A 21,595-nucleotide genomic window follows, 5' to 3' on the forward strand; every position below is an offset into this window, starting at 1 on the left:
GAATGTTTCAATTGTTCAAGGTCTTGTAGGTAAAAGAAAATGACCAATTATACCCTAAATCAGGCATATCGTATCCCCAAGATGCTACTCTCATATGGACTACACGCCCTTGTTTAAAAAATTCTATTTTTATTGGAATGTTGAACAATGTAGTACTCGGCATTGATATTGATGTTTCTGCATTTTTTTGAATAAACAGCCGTTTTGCTTACAGCGAAGTGTTGTGTCAAATCATTTAATCTCCCAAGTCGTTATAATCTGCAGGACTCGGGTAATTCATTAATTTATAAGAATTCTTCATATTGATAGTCTGTGTAAAATGATATTTCTGGCATTCTGGCTGTGCTTTTGTGTAATAATTGGACAAGTCAATATCCAACTCTTGTGACACACCGAAGGTAGATCCATCCTTTCCATTATACGTCATCTTTATATTCATAGGAGATTTTAAATGGTGCTATAAAAATCCCCGTTGTTGTTGAGTGAAACAGCACATATAATCATAATTTTCCACAACATTTCGAATCGATGGCTTGTGTTTGAAATGTCGGATAAACACCTTCCCTTAAAAAATGTACAACTTCAATTGGTGGTGGAAGTGCATAACTGTCAAAGTAATATTTAGCAGCCTTATCATTAAAAACACATACCAATGAGAACTATTTCCACTACCATCTTGTAAATTCATAATAACATTCTTGGTATCTTTGGGCAAACTTAATAATTTGTCTCTCATGCAGATCACTACATCAATTTTCAGCCTTTTGCAATATTTCTGAAGTTCTACATTTGAGGTTGTATTTTTCCCAAATTTTTTAATCCACTCGCTGATACTCATGCTTATTTATCAGAAAGATACAATCCATTGCCTCTTTTGGTAAATTTAACACCAGCTTGTGCAATAGAAGAAAGCATACCTCCAACTAACAATCTAGCTTTATCTGGAAGGTTTTCAAGCTTTTGAGCAAAATGTGCAATCACACTGCTACCCGCAGCAATTTGTTTCACAATCTCTCTGCTGTCTTTCCTGCTCTTTTTGAGCATGTAGTTGAGCCTTCCTTTCGTTAGCAGTTTTTACCGCCGATGAAATCCCACCCGTCAAGGCTCCCACAGCACCAAGACCCGCCAGTAAAAGCGGAAGGGATGTAATAAATCCTCCACTCGTCTCCCTTATTGAATATTTCCTCAACATAGGTTTTGTAATTTTTACTCGTAGCCGACCAGTGTCATATAAGGTTCCCACGTGTTCTCTCATTCGTAAAACATAAATTCGTACAGCCCCTTTTCTTTGAATTGTATCAATGTTAATCGAACAGAGTTTTAGATCTTGAATGCATAATTTTAGTTTTTTGAAGTTGCTTTGATTAACATAGACTCACATTGGTACATTGCCACTTATCTTATTTAATTGCTAACAAACAATTAAGTAACATTTACCATTGTGCCATTTTCTGCATTAATCACCATTTTAGTTTCTTCCAAAAGCAAACAATATGTATCAACTTCTTCACTGTCTCGTCTTTCAATGTACAGGAAAGTATCTACTCTATTAGACTTTATAGTTTACTTTTGAGAACTCAGGTCAATCGCATAGATGGTACAAAGTTTTTAAACGCAACCATATCCAAAATGGGCTCCATATTTCCATTACTTTAACATACCTTTTGGATAAAGCTTTTTAAACGCAACCATATCCAAAATGGGCTCCATATTTCCATTACTTTCACATACCTTTTGGTAAGACTTGGAGGCTTCCCCATAATCATTTTTATCCCAATAAATTTCCAATCTATCTCGTGGGTAAAATACCCCACCCAGAGAAACTCGAAGTTGTTTCACCTTAGCATTTACAGCCAATGTGTTGTTTTATCAGTCACGGTATCTCCATCTGGTTCTTTAAATATGAGCCACAAGTATTGCAGCTTTCCTTTCAGAACACCCAAATTCCAAGTGTAGGTAGGTTGGTTCGTTTAATGTGTTTCTATCTCCTTTTCAGGATTGATACATTCAGCGGCTTCTTTGAGTGAAGTCTTCTATTCAACATCTCCGTTTTCAGATTTGGAGCATATTCACTAATATACCAACAGTTCATTAATTATGAATTTATTTTTATCACCGAAAGCATTAGCAACACCAAAGAGCACTCTCTTTTCATTGTTATTTCTCTGTAAGTTGAAATCTTCATGACTTTATCATAATCATAGAATCCAAATATCCCTTTAAGAGGAACTGCCATGGTAAAACTATTCTCTGCATTTGATTGATCATTATACATTGACTTTCTTTCATTATAGCCCACGTCAGTGATTGTTCCCATAGCCATATCAGGGATAAAACCTTCAACAGCCCCCTTACCCATTCTTTCACTTAATGAACATAGTGTAAATTTCATAATTTCTGATATGGCAGAGACATAATCAACCGCTTCAACTTCTTGTCATTTACAAGTGTGGTGTTTGTGCTTTGAGAAGCCTGAGTGAATGTAAATTTACACAAGAAGAAATTATCGGCGAGATTCAAGTAAGTTTGTTGATTAAATTATTTGTTTCAAAAGTTTTTGTTCCGTTTGTATTCCAGTCTGTTTCTGTGATAGAATTTACCTTGAAGTAGTCTTCCTTTTTGGTAGAGTTTGAGATGATGGTATCATCCAAATCGTAGACACAATCAATCGCTTCCATACTTGTGTATATTTAGTAATGCATATTTTTTATGCTAAAACTTTCAAAATCCTGACCCCAATATGTGGATAAATTTTTGTTATTCTTGTAGGGATAGTTGAGTGTTACCTTTCTTAATTTCTTTGATAGCCTCTAATTTACGAGGTTCCTTCTGAGCATCTTTCACACTCTTTATTAGCACTCGCAACATTTCCCACAGCAGCAGCAGTCGAACCTATGACGTCTTTATGTTTAAGAATCGTTCAACCAATGCCCATTGGAGTATCCATTATTCCATCTCCACTTCGAAATTGTTCTCCAACACCGGGTTGCCTTTTAGGTTTGTAGTATCCTCGACCAAGATAAACTCCTTCACCCTGGAGTTTGTTCGAAGAATGGAATGGGTTAAGATATATACCCTCTCCTTAAGTAATTATTCTATATTTCCTCAGCTGATGCTTCCTCACAGTAGGCATTATATATATATATATATATATATATATATATATATATATATATATATATATATATATATATATATATATATATATATATATATATATATATATATATATATATATATATATATATATATATATATATATATATATATATATATATATATATATATATACATATATATATATATATATATATATATATATATATATATATACATATATACATATATATATACATATATATATATATATATATATATATATATATATATATATATACATACATATATATATACATATATATATATACATACATATATATATATATATATATATATACATATATATACATATATATATACATATATACATATATACATATATATATACATATATATATACATATATATATATATATATATATATATACATATATATATATACATATATATATATATATATATATATATATATATATATATATATATACATATATATATATATATATATATATATATATATATATATATATATATATATATATATATATATATATATATATATATATATATATATATATATATATATATATATATATATATATATATATATATATATATATATATATATATATATATATATATATATATATATATATATATATATATATATATATATATATATATATATATATATATATATACCCAGCAAGCTGCTCGCAATCCTTTACCCACTTAAAGCCACCTGTTGGCAGTGACTGGCTTGTGGCCCAGCCATACAGGTTGTTGGCGTCGAGGTATAAGATATGGCTATTCGGTTTGCTTGAGATGTACACATTGACATGTGGGTTGTTTGCCTTTGTGTGGTGTTTTGAGACCATGGAGATGCCACCACGCAGACCATTCTCGATGAAGAGGTGCTGGTCATAGTCCGTGAGAAGTTTGAGCTCTACGCTGGTTTTCTTCAGAAGCACGTCCCAGCTCAGGCCAGGACTCGTGTAGTAGTGGGCATGGTCTGGACCATATTGCTGCTTGCAGGTCTTTCTGAAGGTCTCAGACATCAGCCAGAAGGAGCACGTCTGTACGGAGGTAGAGGTAATGGTAGTCTCCCATATCTTTACACCAAAAAGCGGTCCAAACCTTTTGGGCGTGGGTGTAATCCTTTTCCCTGATGTTCTCTTCACTGAACTTGCTGTAGAATGCCTCCTGGAGAGGAAGAGGATCTGTGAACTGCTCAAAGGAGTCCATATACTCGGAGGGGTACACCCCTTTATGCGAGAGTAGGTACGCATGTGCGGGTGTATGCCTTGCGGTGATGGATAAACATGAAGGGTCTAGATTTTTGCAGTTTTCTATACCACATTTCTGACACCTCGACACAAACTGCCAGTCCTTGTTGATGAATCCTTGCTCTTCCTGTTTACAGATTGTGCACACTTGAGATGCCCCAATTGTACTGCTGACAAGCTTGTCTAGGGAAGCCAGGGGGAACTGGGCACTGTCAATGAACTGGAATTCAAACGAAGAGCTCTTAGTTTTTTTTCACCTTCTTGAGTCCCCTCCTTAGTATCACGCTTGAAAGAGAATTAAATATACTTTTCCATGTTGTTCAGGATACAGGTGATGGTACCTTTCACCTTGCTGATAGACTGCATCACAAGATGTGAGTCATAGCCCATCAGGTTGTGAAAGACCACAGGGGTGATTATTTGTTTCTGTTTTATCCCCAGAATTGGGTGGAAATTTCTGTGGGCTGCCTTTCAAAACTTTCGGGTGATATGACAGCGATCGAGAACTGCATCACGTTGCCCCCCTGCAACTATCAGAAGCTTATCACATATGTGGCAGTTGGTGCTGGTGATGTATATCTTCCAGTCTTGGGGTGTCATTCTCAGAAGTTTAGGGTTATTTATGATATCCTCAAGGTGTCTCTCCTCTTTCTGAACGGCATTGAGGAAGTGTTCTGCTGCGTCTGGACCCTGGTGGATCACTGGAGGCTCTGTTTGACCATCACACCTTACTACAATGTAGCCGTAGCCGCAAGCCTCATGCTGTTGCGTCTTCTCTGTGTTGCCCTGGTCGGGGTTGAGCTCTGGCCCATCAATCTTAGTGGTAAGGGCCTTAAAGTCAGCATTGATGATGAAGGGAGCTGGTTACTGCTTGTGCCAGTTATGAAAGGAGATCATGCTTTTCCCCTCCTCTGGGATCTCTACCATTATAGCGGTTTGCCCTAAGCTCTTTCATTCTAGTCTATGCGCCTCCAGCAGCAACTCGTGGGAGTTGCTCACCTCTCTCACACACAGAAGTGTTTGTGCCCATTGTACTTACTCTGATGGTGAAGTAAGCGATTCAGCTCTTTAACCCAGGTATAGTGTAACTTACCATCCTTCTCAATTAGCAGTAGGTTGATTCTGGAGATGTCTTCATGTTGCTTGCGAAGCCTGTGGACAAACACCTCCTGTCCCAGCCAAATACATTCAGAGCCAGGTTATTCTGCCTTTCCACCTGCTTGATCTGTGATAGCGGTGTGGGAGCATCAACCCCTGTGAAGTTGAGGCTATCCTCTGTGGGGTATTCAGTGGGTCTGTTTGCATGTTCCCTATAGTCCACTGGGAACAGGGCAGACCAGAGGGCCCACCTGAAGCAATGGTCATCTTTGTTCTTTACATTGACAATGGCTTGTTTGTTTCTGAGAGCTGCGGCAGTGGGATATACGAGCCGCCCCTCAGAGGCTGGTAGCGAGCAATGTTCAGCCACAGAACTTCCACTCTGTCAACCTCCCAGCCAGAGCCATGACTCGTCCACTTTTCAAGGGTCTCCAGGATGTATGGGAAAGCCGTGTCAAGTGCACCATCGATCTCACAGGATGCAAGACCGCGCTCATGCTTGTGCTGCAGCATTGCAGGCATATACACCCACTCCTTCCCCTCATTGTCAATCTTTCCCTTCTGGAACAGAACCTTTAAAGCAAGCTGAAATTTATCCCCTTTCAAGGCGAGGATCTCTTCCACCAGTGTTTGTTGAATCTGGGGGCGGACACCTTCCAGGAAGGATTTAGGGTCAGCCTCTAGTCGGTGAATCTTTGGAGCATCCATCTGCCACCCTCGCAGAAAATGTTCAATGACCCAGGGGGTCTTTTCTAATATGAGGTTATCTTTTTGTTCCTCGTGTTTCAACAGCTCGAGAATGTCTTTTTGGTAACTAACTACTGTCTGGGTTTTCTGGGGAGGTATGGGATAAAACTTTCCCAGAATGGCCTTCCGCTTTCTCTCCTTCTTCTTTCGAGGTGGGGCAGAAGGTAGGTACTTCTTTGAAAGCAGTAGTTCAAGCAGGTGCTTTTTCACAGCTTACAGAATGGGCTCATCCAAAATGTTCTGTACAACACCCCGGAAAAGCTCAGATATCTGCATTTCTGCAAGCTATTGTTTGATGCACTCGTCCATGATAATCATGTTTCATAGGCATACTAAGGAGTTTGTCAATTTCAAATTGAAAAATCTCGGTGGTTCAAGTCAGACCTCTATTACCTCAAGAAGCCTATATTCATCTTTAAAAGTATGGGTCTGGGAGCATTCCCAGAGGTCTGGAGTCCTCGTAGCACAAGGTGGCTTCGGACTCCAATTATCTATACTACTTACCGGCAATAGCCTCCTTTGATGACCACATAGCCTCTTTCCTCTTCGCAAAGGGCACTGTGGGGTCTTTAACACCCATCAACTAAATGCCGGCAGACGGGATGCTCAGTGTTGCGTCCATTCAAGGGACAGCACACACACTGATGAATACGCTACCTGTCGGGAATAGAACGCAGGCTAGACAGCTTAGAAGTGAGTGTGCCTTCCTCTAAGCCATCCTGCCAGCCCTGAGAGATATGTTTACATCTTTGAATGTTTTCAATGATGAAATTTGGGGGGGGGGGGGGGTGGTGCAGATAGTGGGATTTAATATTCAATCATCATAAGGTGTGATTTATTGGGAAGTTAAAGTGGATTGGGAACCTTGCCCTTTTTCTGCAGAATTAAGGCACTCAACCTTCACATGAGCAGTGTCCACATTGACCCCATCCTCAAAGAGTGAAGGAACCCATTGCCGAGTTGTAATCTGCTTTCTCATTACTGCAATTCTCAAAGTATTTACCTGTCTGAACGAAGCTATTAAATATGCCAGCTATCCCTACACACCTCTTTGCTACTTTCCTCATAACCCAAAAATATAATCTTGAAGATGAAAAAAAAGTTATGACATGCTTCCAAGTTAACAACTACCAACACTGTTTCACAGTTGGAAAATCCATAAAAAAGGCATTATTCAAAGTGAACATTAAAGGACATTAAAGTCGTCCATTGAGTAAACACACCTCAAGTCCAAACTTATAGAAGAAATTGTTGACAAAGTATCGGATACAGCTCGGTATCCCTTGGTCTAAGTGTTTGCGAGTGACTCCCTCAAATAATGTGGCCATCAGTGGAGGCTCGAGGCTGTTGTGTCGCCGGTAGTAGTACTGGTGCCGGGAGACAGTGATCTCGACCAGAAGGACTGCCAAGATGGACACGTGATCCTAAAAACAAACAAGAAAAAGAGCAATCAGAGATTGCAGACACTCGCCAAGACTTCTTTTGTGTGGTGTTTGTGTAGTTTTGTGTGGTGTTTGTGTACTGGTGTGTTACGTAAATAGACATGATTATAACTGCCACTTTATAACTGCTGGCAGTGACGTCCCACTTTGATTGGACACCTGACCCTGACACCCATGATGTGTTTCATTTATTATTGTTTATTATTCAATTTAATTTAGAATGGGATTAAAATAAATTTAATTCAAATCAAATGGAAGACCAAATAAGTAGAGTCCTGCATTGGAGTCATCAGAAGGAACCCAAACAAGCAAAAAGTAAAGATGAAGTCATCAGGAGGAACGTGGATAAGATTCACATTTCAGCTGCTACTCCTCTACCCTAAAAAACATACAGGCACAGCCAAGCGAGCCTTATTAAAATAAAATAAAATAAAACAAACTAGAGTATTTCGACTGTGCGCAGTCGACTGGTATGCCTCCGCTCTCCCGCACAAACACTTGAGTATTGACATATTTGACCTTTGACCTTTATCATATCTGGCCCAAAATCTAGTCAGATAATTGCCCTGTTTAACTTTACCTTTGTACCAGTTTGATGAAATTCTGCCCAATATTTCAGTTAGGGCATAAACAGTAAAATTTCAGAGCTTGACCTTGACCTTTGACCCTTGATCTTTACCACATCTGGCCCAAAATCTAATCACTTAATTGTCCTGTCTTACTTTACCTTGTTACCAAGTTTGATGAAATTCTACAATTTGCTTCTTGAGTTATCGCGTAAACGAAAATCCGGACGGACAAACGGACGGACGGACGGACGGCCAACCCGGAAACATAATACCTCCGGCACCCTTGGTGCGGTGGCATAAAAATTAAACAATTATGGCTGCCAGACTATGCAACCAATCAAGTTGAAATTGAAAACTTTTATTCCCAATCACTAAAAAAGAAAAAGAAAAAGAAAAAGCCTTTTTGCAGCCATTTTTCCCTGCTGAGTAGGGGTTAGCTTTTTGCGGGCTCCATGCAATCATGGTTCCTTTCTAGAGGCAATGTTTTGTGGCCAGAAGCCCTTCCTGACGCCAACCCTGGTCACCTCTTATGACACACAGGGATATGGTACACCTATTCTAACCAGGGCATACACTGGGAAGAGTATACTGTTACTCATTTTGCCAACCTTGGAAGGATGACAGGCTGAGTCAACCCCCTGGTGTTAATTCAATGGCCAGGGCTCAAACTCAGGATCCTAGGATCCCAAGCCAGCCACCCTAACCACTAAGCCAACACCAGGCTTATTCCCCATCACTACTAGATCATAAATATGAAGTTTCACGTCGATTGATTGAGAGATTCCAGAGAAAACATTATTTAATATTTTTCTTCAATCCAATATGACTGCCAAACGTATGTCATCATATTTGTGAACCTTTTGTTCCTCATGGATAGGCGGTCAGACCTGTAAAGTTTCGCCTCGATCTGTTCAGACACTTCAGAGAAGAAGATTTTAGAATTTCTTTTTTTTATAAAAATATGGCTGCCGAATCTCGTGACCGATGACATCATCAAAAAATTTATGTGACCATTTAAACGATGAATGTGGTCATCATTGGTTAGATATTTATCGGTATGCAGTCCTGATGAGGGCAAACAAGCCCGAAATCCGGATAGGCGGCTCCATTTGATGCTTAACTGATATTAACCATGTGACCTATGTCTGCTTGACTCTGTCAAACAGACAAAGATTACATGGTCGAGGCCAAGGCCTCTGGGTTGGAAGTGACGCTTTGGTGTAGGACTGCATCCAATGGAGATCGGGGGAGTGCTCCTCACACTCCACATGTTTTGATTTACATGACGATCACATCACGTGCCTTCTGGTTGAATGGTTTGCATTAGTGGGAACAATCGTCTGGGTGGCAGATGAACAGTTGTACTTTGCGGATTATGCAGTTTTACCATGTGAGACATAATCCATGGTGATGCTCATCATAACAGTCAAGCGGTGCGTTTGGTGTGTGTGTGTGTGTGTGTGTGTGTGTGTGTGTGTGTGTGTGTGTGTGTGTGTGTGTGTGTGTGTGTGTGTGTGTGTGTGTGTGTGTGTGTGTGTGTGTGTGTGTGTGTGTGTGTGTGTGTGTATTGTTCATAAAGCAAAACATATTCTCTCTGCTAACTCCCCGACCCACACTTCTCTCTCTCTCTCGTCCCATCCTCACTCCACCCCCTCCTAATACAGTGCAGCACCCTCCTCCCACGCCTTTCTCCCTGTGTCTCCAGATATATCAGGACGGTGGTTATGTTCGGACAGTGGTTATCGCCATACATGCCTGGCCGGACGGTGGTTATGTCAGGATGGCGCTTATCTCCAGGCATGTCCAGACAGTGGCTATGTCTGGACAGGCTCTCCTCTCACACTGCCTTCCCTTCCCCTCCCCTCACACTTTATTCCCCACCCCCCATGTTGCCTTCCCTTCCCCTCCCCTAACACTGCCTTTCCTTCCCCTCCCCTCATACTGCCTTTCCTTCCCTCCCCTCACACTGCCTTCCCTTCCCCTCCCCACACACTGACTTCCCTTCCCCTCCCCTCACATGCCTTCCCTTCCCCAACCCCTCTTCTTTTCCACCACTTCCTTCGCTCCCCCACCAATCCCCACACTCCCCTCCCTCATCGTTCCCCTCTCTCTCTCTGCTCCCTCTTTTTCTCCACACCCCTTAATATTCCTGTCAGCGAAGCGATGGGTGATATTTGCTAACACATACAGTCATATATATATATATATATATATATATATATATATATATATATATATATATATATATATATATATATATATATATATATATATATATATATATATATATACATATATATATATATATATATATATATATATATATATATATATATATATATATATATATATATATATATATATATATATATATATATATATATATATATATATATATATATATATATATATATATATATATATATACATATATATATATATACATATATATATATTTTTTTTATATATATATATATATATATATATATATATATATATATATATATATATATATATATATATATATATATATATATATATACACACACACACGTGTGTGTGTGTGTGTGTGTGTGTGTGTGTGTGTGCGTGTGTTCGTTCAGTTAAAGGGAAACTCTTCATATGACTAGATATCACACACAGGTGTTCCTTACAATGAATGTTCCAGAAAGGTGTCCAGTAATCCAATAACTTGAACACACTCATTCAAGACAGGCAAGGCGTGTCGTAGTATTTGTATTTCTAGTTATCTAAGGCTCATGGCGGAATAAGTTTATACCTAAACAACATACAGATCAAAGACACTCGTCAACATGAGTGCACTTTCACATGAATTCTAAGGACATGAGTGTATGATGGACAAACACATATGGTATTTATGGGATTTGAACCTACGTTGACCGATATCATAAGCCAGGATTCAGAGGGTAACTCAACAGGCAAATCCAACCAATATTAAGCAAAACACGTCAAACCTTGATGTACGTGATAACTGGGTGAGCCTTGCGAACTCCAACCCAGGCAGCTGGATCCACGGGAGACACGTACAGTACTGACGCTCGTAAAAGTTTTTCTTCTATATTGGTCTCATTAAGGAGAGGCTACAAGAGGACGTGATGGAAATCGATGTGGGAGGGGGGAAGGAAGTAAGAGAGATTTGATTCAATGCAGAGATGACAATCTGTAAATTATACCTTTTAATAAAATAGAGGGACATGCACTGAATCCTCAAATAATGAGCCTGAAGCTTGAGTATTCGAGATGGATATATGAACAGGAATCCAAAGCTGGTCAATCTCAAAACAATTTAATTTTTTATGAGAAACAAACAGTAAAAGGTGATTTGGGAGGAGAAGGGGATGATAAAACAAGACTAGAGAATATGAGAACGAACTTGATAAACCACTGAGGTTTTCAGGCAATGCTTTTAATTGGACAAGTCACTGATTGATGCAATGAAAGATCCAGAGAATTGGCATCAAGGTCAATAATAATTAACCTTTATAGATTTCCTAATTTGTGAACACCTACGATAATCCTGACTGAACATTTCTTCCAGAAGTCTGGACACGTTTGTGGTAATACCTTTCGGGTACCCTGAATCCCAGTGATGACTCCAAACCTTCAATAAACTTTACGCTCGATGAAACTGCAATAATATCAATGACGATTAGATAAGAATGGTGGAATTAGACCAACCATCGTGCAGTTGCTAGAGTAGGCCAAAGGTTCAATGGTATCCAACTGGTAGATCATTTTGCAAATGATCACTACACATGTCCAAACGGTGCAGATGCTGGAGGCGAGGGGTCGAAGAGATGGGAAAGGCAATGCAAATGACCACAAGATGATGAAAGGGTAGTTGAGGAGAGACACCTGCAGGGGGGAAAAAAAGAGTGATATTTAAAAGAGAGATGAAATTCGACAAAAAAGGGAAGAAAAGAAAGTTCATGATTCACAAATGTGAAAAACAAATTCATTTAGCTCCATGAAGTGTGAATTTAACGTTTGTTGCTTTAAAATAAAATCACATTAAATTGCTTAATATTTTAGCCTCCCACTATGGGATAGAAGGCTTTTTGCTGTTGTCGGGTTTCTTTCCACAATTCGTGCCCACGATTTTTAATGATGCCCCAGAATTTATTCGACTAACCACCATTTTTCTTTTTTTCTTTTTCTTCCGACACTCCCAATTTCCAAATTGTATCAATTTCCGAGCTATATCTCGGATCCGGCTGGGACTTTCGGAATGAAAATTTGCATCAGTAACGTCAGGTCAGGTCAGGTATGGGAGCATGTGCCAGAACAGCACGTCGCTGCGTCCACTTTCGGCCGGTACTCCAGGGGCCTCCGTCTGGCCATCCCCCAGGCAGATGCCAGGCCCATCCCCATCTCCTTGAGATGATGGTCAACCTGTTGCAACCATGAGGCACGTGGTCGACCCACTGGCCTCCTCCACTCATGAGACTCCCTCGCTGAGAGAATCTGGTGAGCAGGATCAGAGTCAGGAAAACGAGCCACATGTCCATACAGCCGCAACTGACGCTCACGGACTATGCAGGTAACAAATCTCATCCGAGTCTCTCTCTGCAACCGCTCGTTGGACACAAACGTGAATATAACGTGAATCAGTAACGTGAATATAAAGTATGCGGGGTTGACATGATTTTTGACCTCGTCCTCATTTTTTAAGGTCGTGACCTAATTATAGACTTTTTTTTTTACAAAAACGGGTGACTAATGTTTGTCAGATCAGAATGAAATTGCCCTCTCGAAATAGCCTAGAGAAAGGCGCATTTACATTTAATTTACATCACACCCCTTCAGGTTAAAGATTAAGGTCAAATGGCCACCTATAAAAAAAACCAAAAAAAACAATGAGTTTTATATTTGTCATCACTCAGTTTTGCCAATGAGGAATCTCAAAGACCACTTGGCCTTCCAAGATATTCTTGCATCACAATAGTGTAACTGGATTGAAATTGTGCACCTGATATGTGATTAGTGTCCTTGAACTATTTTTTTTTTTCGAATAATGATCAAATTTACAAGAAACAACTTTTTCATCATAACTTGAATCATATTCCTCTGATTTTCATGATGTCGAGTTATGGATGAATTGCAGATGGGAACACGTTTTTTTAAATTTACACTATATCCCTAAATGTTGATGGTCAAGGTCATGTTGTGGTCCGGAAAAAAAAAATATGGTCATCATTGGATAGTGGGCCAAAGGTAAGTCGCGGGCGATCACCAAGGGTAAACCGGGGGAGGCTTACTCTTGGCTACCACTTGGTGATCGCAGATATCTAGTTTATTTTCTTTCTACAAAAAGAAAGTAAAGAGTGAAAATAATCTAAGTGGTGATGGATATGAAGTTGAAAGGATAAGAGATAAGATAACAGCTGAAAACGTAAAAAGGGTAACGAGTTTCAGGTAAAGTGCACAACAAAGAGAAAGACAGAAAAACAAATGAATGAATAAGAAGGCTGGACATTAAAAAGACCAATAGTGGAAGAATTGAAGTCAGTGAGAGAAAAACAAACCCCGTTAAAACCGATGAAGAAATGCATACAATTCAGACACGAGGAATCTGCCCATTGCATTCAAAGGAAAATATAATGGAGTGAGAATAAAAGTTTTTGTTTTTTTTACGAAGGACAGACGAAGATGGCCCTTATAAAAGATAGTTTCTCCCAACCTCCTTAAGGACAATCCAGATGATCGAGAACGCAACAATCTTGATGATGTGCAGTTCCAGAAGGCGCCAACACAGCACTTGAATACGATGAAGGGTGTCAAAGAACTTGAGGATAAGAACAGTAAGCCGGTCAATAACCAATGTCCACTTGTTCTTCTCCTCTAGAGCAAGACAACAAATAAATCCAACACCATAGTGTTACAAAACATGAAAGAGGAGAGACATTTACAAGATTGTGTTATAGCATTAAAAGAGATCTATTTAAAACTGAGTTCTGGACTTAAAAGAGGAGAAATTTATAAGTTTGTGTTACCAAACTAAATTAGGAGAAACAGACTTTTATATTTTCCTCTGATGGAGGGGTATTGCTTGAAATGTCAGAAACATCTCATTTCCCACAAAGGTAAACATACTCTTATCGACCAGCATTTCACAAAATCCATTGCTTATCTGGTTCGAATCCTGACCCAGTTCTAAACTCTCATCCTGGAGTTTCACATGCAGGACAAGAATGCCGTCCCTCGGATGGAAGTTAAGCCAGTTATCCCATCTAATCTGTCAGTATTCGTTGGTGGACGGAAAAGATCCCACTGTGTCCTTCACGAAGAGCAGGCGAGCTGTCACCCGCACCATGGAAAAATTATAAATTCCTGTTCTAACCTACCAGGGGCACTGAAACAGTGGCACAACTCGGACCTCGAGCAAATTATGCAACCCACACTAATGTCCTGCATATGAAAGAAGAAGACAGAGTCAAGAATTGTTTTGCTCCTGCAGGATCGGTTAAACCAATCGAACAACAAATTCGTTCACTTCGGCCTCAACAAAGAAATTTTTCCATCCAATACCTTTGATGGAAACCTGGATATACTGTATATGTGAATAAAAGGTGCAGTTCCTGAGATAGTCTGTAAAGCAAGGGAATAAACAGCAAAGAACACAAAAGATGAAAGAAAACCAACGGGTCCTGTTTCCAGCTCCATCTTACCCTCTTGCGCTGAGTCCTCCGTCTCTTCCTGCTTTTCGGAACATGGATTGCTCGCACCCACTGATCCACCCTGATAAGAGGCTGCGCTAATATCTGGAAGGCTGTTGCCTTGTGACGCCAATCTGTGAAGGTTTAAGGTGAGATTGACGTCATTGGCACCAATTGAGAGTTTGGATGTTGAAACTTTAATGTTTGAGCTCAAATCATCAAACAAATTATTTTGCCTTGTGGGCCAGCAATACCTGCTGGACACCAGATCAATGATGACATCATGTCGTAAATAAGAATAAATTCCAAATTTTACTCAGATTGCTTATCCCATTAACAAATGATGTCAAACTAGCCTCGTGAATGGCAATCGAGATGGGATGGCAATGTGGGACGTGCATTAACCAAATGGTAGGGATGAGCATGAAAAGATTCTTGCATCTTGCAAGAATTTTCATGCCATGTTTGACACTTACTGAGGGTGTAGTGTTTGGAAATTTTGTTTCACACTGATTGCACACAGCCACACAACAGACAAAACAGCATAGAATAGTGAGAAATACAACATTGGAGAGGAAACTGCAAACGTTAATAATAAAATAATCATTTGGTTTACCTTGACCTTGAAAGCCATGAGCTGGGTAAATCTATCCAAGAAACAGTGAAACTGAACTGATCAAGAGATGTAGTTTAACAGCTGAAGGGCAGGAAGCAATCTTTACGAGCTCAATCATGAAATACATGTCAGACAATGAGAGAGGAGAGTAGTTTACATATTTGTGATGTAGAATATGAGAGGAAAGTAGCTTACATGTTCGTGTTATAGATTATGAGAGGATAGTTGTTTACATGTTCGTGATGTGGATTATGAGAGAGGAGAGTAGTTTGCATGTTTGTGATGTGGAATATGAGAGAGGAGAGTAGTTTACATGTTCGTGATGTAGAATATGAGAGAGGATAGTAGTTTACATGTTCATGTTATTGAATATGAGAGTAGAGTAGTTCACACGTTCATGTTATAGAATATGAGAGAGGAGAGTCGTTTACCTGTTCGTGATGTAGAATATGAGAGAGTAGTTAGTTTACATGTTCATGTTATTGAATATGAGAGAGAGTCGTTTTGATGTTCGTGATGTAGAATATGAGAGAGGAGAGTAGTTTACATGTTCATGTTATTGAATATGAGAAAGGAGAGTAGTTTGCATGTTCGTGATGTAGAATATGAGAGAGGAGAGTAGTTTACATGTTCGTGTTATAGAATATGAGAGAGGAGAGTAGTTTACATGTTCGTGATGTAGAATATGAGAGGAAAGTAGTTTACATGTTCGTGATGTGGATTATGAGAGAGGAGAGTAGTTTACATGTTCATGTTATTGAATATGAGAAAGGAGAGTAGTTTGCATGTTCGTGATGTAGAATATGAGAGAGGAGAGTAGTTTACATGTTCGTGATGTGGATTATGAGAGAGGAGAGTAGTTTACATGTTTGTGATGTGGAATATGAGAGAGGAGAGTAGTTTACATGTTCGTGATGTGGATTATGAGAGAGGAGAGTCGTTTACATGTTTGTGACGTGGAATATGAGAGAGGAGAGTAGTTTACATGTTCGTGATGTGGATTATGAGAGAGGAGAGTAGTTAGTTTACATGTTCGTGATGTAGAATATGAGAGGAGAGTAGTTTACATGTTCGTGATGTAGAATATGAGAGAGGAGAGTAGTTTACATGTTTATGTTATTGAATACGAGAAAGGAGAGTAGTTTACATGTTTGTGATGTAGAATATGAGAGGAGAGTAGTTTACATGTTCGTGATGTAGAATATGAGAGAGGAGAGTAGTTTACATGTTCGTGTTGTAGAATATGAGAGGAGCGTAGTTTACATGTTTGTTCTGTGGATTATGAGAGAGGAGAGTAGTTTACATGTTCGTGTTGTAGAATATGGGAGGAGCGTAGTTTACATGTTTGTTATGTGGATTATGAGAGAGGAGAGTAGTTTACATGTTTGTGATGTAGAATATGAGAGGAGAGTAGTTTACATGTTTGTTATGTGGAATATGAGAGAGAAGAGTAGTTTACATGTTTGTTATGTGGATTATGAGAGAGGAGAGTAGTTTACATGTTCGTGATGTGGAATATGAGAGAGAAGAGTAGTTTACATGTTCGTGATGTGGATTATGAGAGAGGAGAGTAGTTTACATGTTCGTGATGTGGAATATGAGAGAGAAGAGTAGTTTACATGTTCGTGATGTGGATTATGAGAGAGGAGAGTAGTTTACATGTTCGTGATGTAGATTATGAGAGAGGAGAGTAGTTTACATGTTTATGTTATTGAATATGAGAAAGGAGAGTAGTTTACATGTTTGTGATGTAGAATATGAGAGGAGAGTAGTTTACATGTTCGTGATGTATAATATTAAAGAGGTGTGACATAAACACATAGATTCCTGTATTCTCTAGTGGCACAGTGGTGTGTGTGGTTGTTGTGGTTGCAAATGTTGCTGAGTGGTTGTACGTGGTGCCACAAGTAATTCTGTTGTGATATTCAGTGTGGTATGGTACATGAATGGTGTAATGTACCCACCGATTCGCTATGAGATATACTCTGCCGCTCACTTTGTGAAAGCTGTAAGTATGTAGAGAAAAAACCAACAGAATAAGGACAAATACATCGACAGAGAGACATGAAGGACAATGTTAGTAAAGGCAGGAAGACAAGATATAAGAAGGTCAAAGCAGCAAATACTTAGTGTCATGACCCAAGCAGTTCAGTGTTCACGGCATGATGTCGTTTTTTTGTAACGATCATAAGGTCTGCTGGTTTTTGTGTGTTGGTTGTTGTATGAAGGTTGTTGAGTGCTGGATTAAGTTATGGTTGTTGGTTGTTATTTGATGGGCATTGAATGTTCAGTGTCTGTTGATTACCACTGGGTAATGAGGTTTGCATGTTAAGTGTGGGGTGGAGGTTGTTCGATGTGAGTTGTTGGTTCCTGGTTGTTTTCTGTGTGCTGTTGAGTGATGGTTATGGCGTTGATGGATGTTTTAGATTGGGTGTTTGTTGTTGGGTGAAGGTTGTTGAGTGCCGGATTAAGTTCTGGTTTCCGGTTGTTGGTCCTTTTTGGTTCGGTTGATCAGTACTTGATGATATGATCTCATGGCTGTTGTTGAGTGTAAAGTAAATGGATGTTTGGTGATTTGTTTTGAGCGTCGATTGTTGAATTCTGGACAATAGTGAAACTTTTCACCTGTAAATAATGTTGTCTGTCTTGATTCCAACATCATCGAGGTCCGTGAGGTGAAGGAAGTCAGTATGGAAATAGTGCAGCTGCAGAATGCAACACAGCAGGAAGGCCGTGGGGATAAGAATCTGAGCAAACAGCTTGGAGACACTGAACTGTTCCAGACCAAGATCCCGTAATCTGTGACGGGAATAGGGACAGGCCATGAAGGGATGGAGGAAGTGAAGGTCGGAATGGTGGGATGGGGTGGAGCAGGGATGATGTTTGTGAAAGGGAATCGAGTGACAAGGAGAAAAAAATAAGATTTCATAGCACACTGGAATGAACATATTGTGGAAGCTGGCAAGATGTCCCACAGTTATGTACACTCTCCTCTGAGCTGTCTCGCCTAGGTTTGAATCCTGACCCAGCTGTAAACTGCCAACATGGTGTGGGTGGGCAGAGGTTATGTTTTCATCCCTGTCTGTTTGTCTGTGAACAGGATATCTCAAAAAGTTCTGTACAGATTCAGACGAAACTTGGTGGGCTGGTCGGCAGTGTGAGACGTAAGAATTGCTTCGATTTTGGTGAAGATTCGAAATCGGATCCGGAAACAAGAGTTGTTTGAACATTTTTAGTGATTCTTCACCATAAAAAGATGGGGCCAAAAGTTATATACAACATGATATTTCAAAAAGTTATGGATGGATTGTGAGACAACTTGGTGGATGAGTTGGGTCAGGTCAGGTCAGGTATGGGAGCATGCGCCGGAGCAGCACGTCGCTGAGTCCACTTTCCGCCGGTACTCCAGGGGCCTCCGTCTGGCCATCCCCCAGGCAGATGTCTGGCCCATCCCCATCTCCTTGAGATGCCGATCAACCTGCTGCAACCACGAGGAACGTGGTCGGCCCATTGGTCTCCTCCACTCACAATGCTCCCTCGCTGAGAGAATCTGGTGAGCAGGATCAGCATCAGGAAAACAAGCCACATGTCCATACAGCGGCAGCTGATGCTCACAGACTATGCAAGTAACAAATCTCATTTGAGTCTCTCTCAGAAACCGCTCATGGATGAGTTGGGTCAGTGATGAGAACGAGCCGATTTGATTTTAGTTTAGGTCGGAATCCAGATCCAGACCATCAGTGAGAAACAAAACATAAACTGTTCAGCTTGGTGGAGATATGCGCTCTAATGAGTGCCATTCTAGTTTTACCTTGTGTTCACTGGACTGGAAGTGCTGGTGTGTGGTTTTGTAAGGAGGGAGAGGTTGTATAGGAAGTGATGGTGTGTGGTTTGGTAAGGAGGGACAGTACTTGGGCACGGTGCATTCTGGGGCTTCGCTTTGCTTGGTGTGCGATGATTCCGGTACTGAAATAAAAGCGATCGTTTTCTTCGAACATTGCCTCTCCATCATTAACATCAGGACTTTACATGGTGGCTTATACAGCACATCTTGGAATCTGTCAAGGTAACAACAAGCCAGTGTTTCCTGTGCCTCCTTTCATCACCTCATTGTCACCCACAATGGCTTGCTGTTCACAATGGCAGACCTGGTGGGAATTCCTTGCATGGACTGCATGGCCTAAATTTAGCAGCGGCTATCAAGATGTTTAGGGAGTGATGGGAGATGTATTTCCAAGTTAGAAGCATTATAGAGAGCAACCAGGTGCCACTGGTCCTGCTTCAAGTGGGAGAGGAAGACCTCACACTGAACAATACATGGACATTAACAGATGAACAATGGCAGCAACCGACGCATATTTTTCAACTGCTTCCTGGAACAAGTGGAGACAACTTCAGGATCTGCCGACCAAAGCTTTCCAACTGCAGCCATAATGTCGGTGAGTCGTTGGATGATTTTATCAGTCGTTACGAACTTCTCTCCAAAAATGTGATTTAATCTCCAAACTAGAAGGGCACTCTGTAGAGCGCATACCTCCGCCACGCAATGTCTGATCCACAAGAACATATTGGGTCCCATGTATTTTTGAAATATCATGCCATACTGAGTCTCTCTCAGAGGAGATGTAGCATCATCACTATATCGTTTTTGGTCCTATCTCTCAATGGTGAATAATCACTTAAAAAATCAAATAATTATCGTGTCCAGATCTTCACCAAAATCGAATCAATTCTTCCTTGCCACACACCCAACCTGTCCACCAAGTCCACCACAAACCAACCAACTTCAACTTCCCTGCTTTCCTTCCTGAAATTCCCTGTCGTGTGAGGATATGAAAGTTCCTGTAGTGTCCATCTTGTTTACCCTGTGTACCCCACCCCATCCATCTCTCTCTTCCACAGATCTCCTAATGTCTCTGTTCCCCACTGGTTTTTTTTTCCTTCCCTCTCCTGCCCCTCTTGTCTCTTGCTCCCCTTGTTGTGCGTTTCTGTGTGTTCGCTCTCATATGAGCCTCGACATTGCATACAAAAAAAACAAAGTTTCGTCGAAATCCATCCACAACTTTTTGAGAAATCGTGCTATATATCGTTTTTGGTCCTATCTCTCAATGGTGAATAATCACTTTAAAAATTGTAGTCGTCGGATCCGAGTGTGGATCTTCACCAAAATCTAATCCATTCGTCCTTGTCACACACCAAACCTGTTCACAAAATTTCATCCGAATCCATCTTCAACTTTTTGAGATATCCTGCACACAAACAAACAGACAGAAAGGGATGAAAACATAATCTCCTTCACCTTCAGCGGCGGAGGTGACAAGAAGAAGATGAACGCTTGTTGGAGCAAATAATTGCAAGTACCCCAATTAACGACTTACAAAAGGAGCTTCTAACAAAACTTAAGACCTTTGCTCTTGATGCAAATTTGCAAATAAAGTTTCAAATAAAATGTCAGACAACGCGATCATCTCCGCTGTTGGCCCGAGACTCATCGTATGCAAAAGCCTTTGTAGCTCACACCCTCCAGCACGCAATCGATGTCCTGCTCACAACGACGCATGCAGATTGTCTGGTGAACTCGGCCATTGGACCAAGTCCTGTCTTCTAAGTTTCTACAACCACGACCCAACACTCCGATCAAATGCCTGCAGCTACCAAGCACCGAGAAATTCTGCACCCAACAGCTGTCACCCGACAGGGAATGCTTGACGGAACCCCCGAACATCATATGCTTGTGTTGACCCTCAACATACAACAAGATATGGTCCAACAACTATACGTACGATATTTTTGGTTCCTGATACTCATGGTGTTCTCCAAGCCATTGAACAACATAAACCAGCATACGTGACTCTTATCATGAAACAGCAACATAGGTTTTCAAACAACAACAACAACAACAATAACAACGACACTGACAATGCTGCGTCATAATTTGATTCACTGGTTTTCAGCTTGGTAAATACACCTGGTCATTGTAAGGAAGCTTACATCGCAACTTTATCTCAGTCCACACAACAAGCCGGGTGTTCCTTATTTT

At 40.1% G+C, this 21,595-nt stretch overlaps 1 protein-coding gene across 1 annotated transcript in view; it reads right to left on the bottom strand.

Annotated features, from left to right (window-relative positions):
* The window catches only part of PIEZO2 (piezo type mechanosensitive ion channel component 2), a 343,960-nt gene that overhangs the window by 186,049 nt on the left and 136,316 nt on the right, over positions 1-21,595 (bottom strand). Inside the window, exons 17-22 of the mRNA XM_085890260.1 lie at positions 18,181-18,354; positions 14,952-15,073; positions 13,964-14,124; positions 11,962-12,138; positions 11,238-11,363; positions 7,475-7,675 (exon numbers count right to left, since the gene is read on the bottom strand). Coding sequence (XP_085746386.1) covers positions 7,475-7,675; positions 11,238-11,363; positions 11,962-12,138; positions 13,964-14,124; positions 14,952-15,073; positions 18,181-18,354 — 961 coding nt within the window. The remainder of the gene's footprint in view (positions 1-7,474; positions 7,676-11,237; positions 11,364-11,961; positions 12,139-13,963; positions 14,125-14,951; positions 15,074-18,180; positions 18,355-21,595) is intronic.

Source organism: Eptatretus burgeri, chromosome 7 (genome assembly GCF_056783735.1).
Source record: "Eptatretus burgeri isolate ZD-2024b chromosome 7, Ebu_testis_v1, whole genome shotgun sequence".
NCBI lineage: Eukaryota > Metazoa > Chordata > Myxini > Myxiniformes > Myxinidae > Eptatretus > Eptatretus burgeri.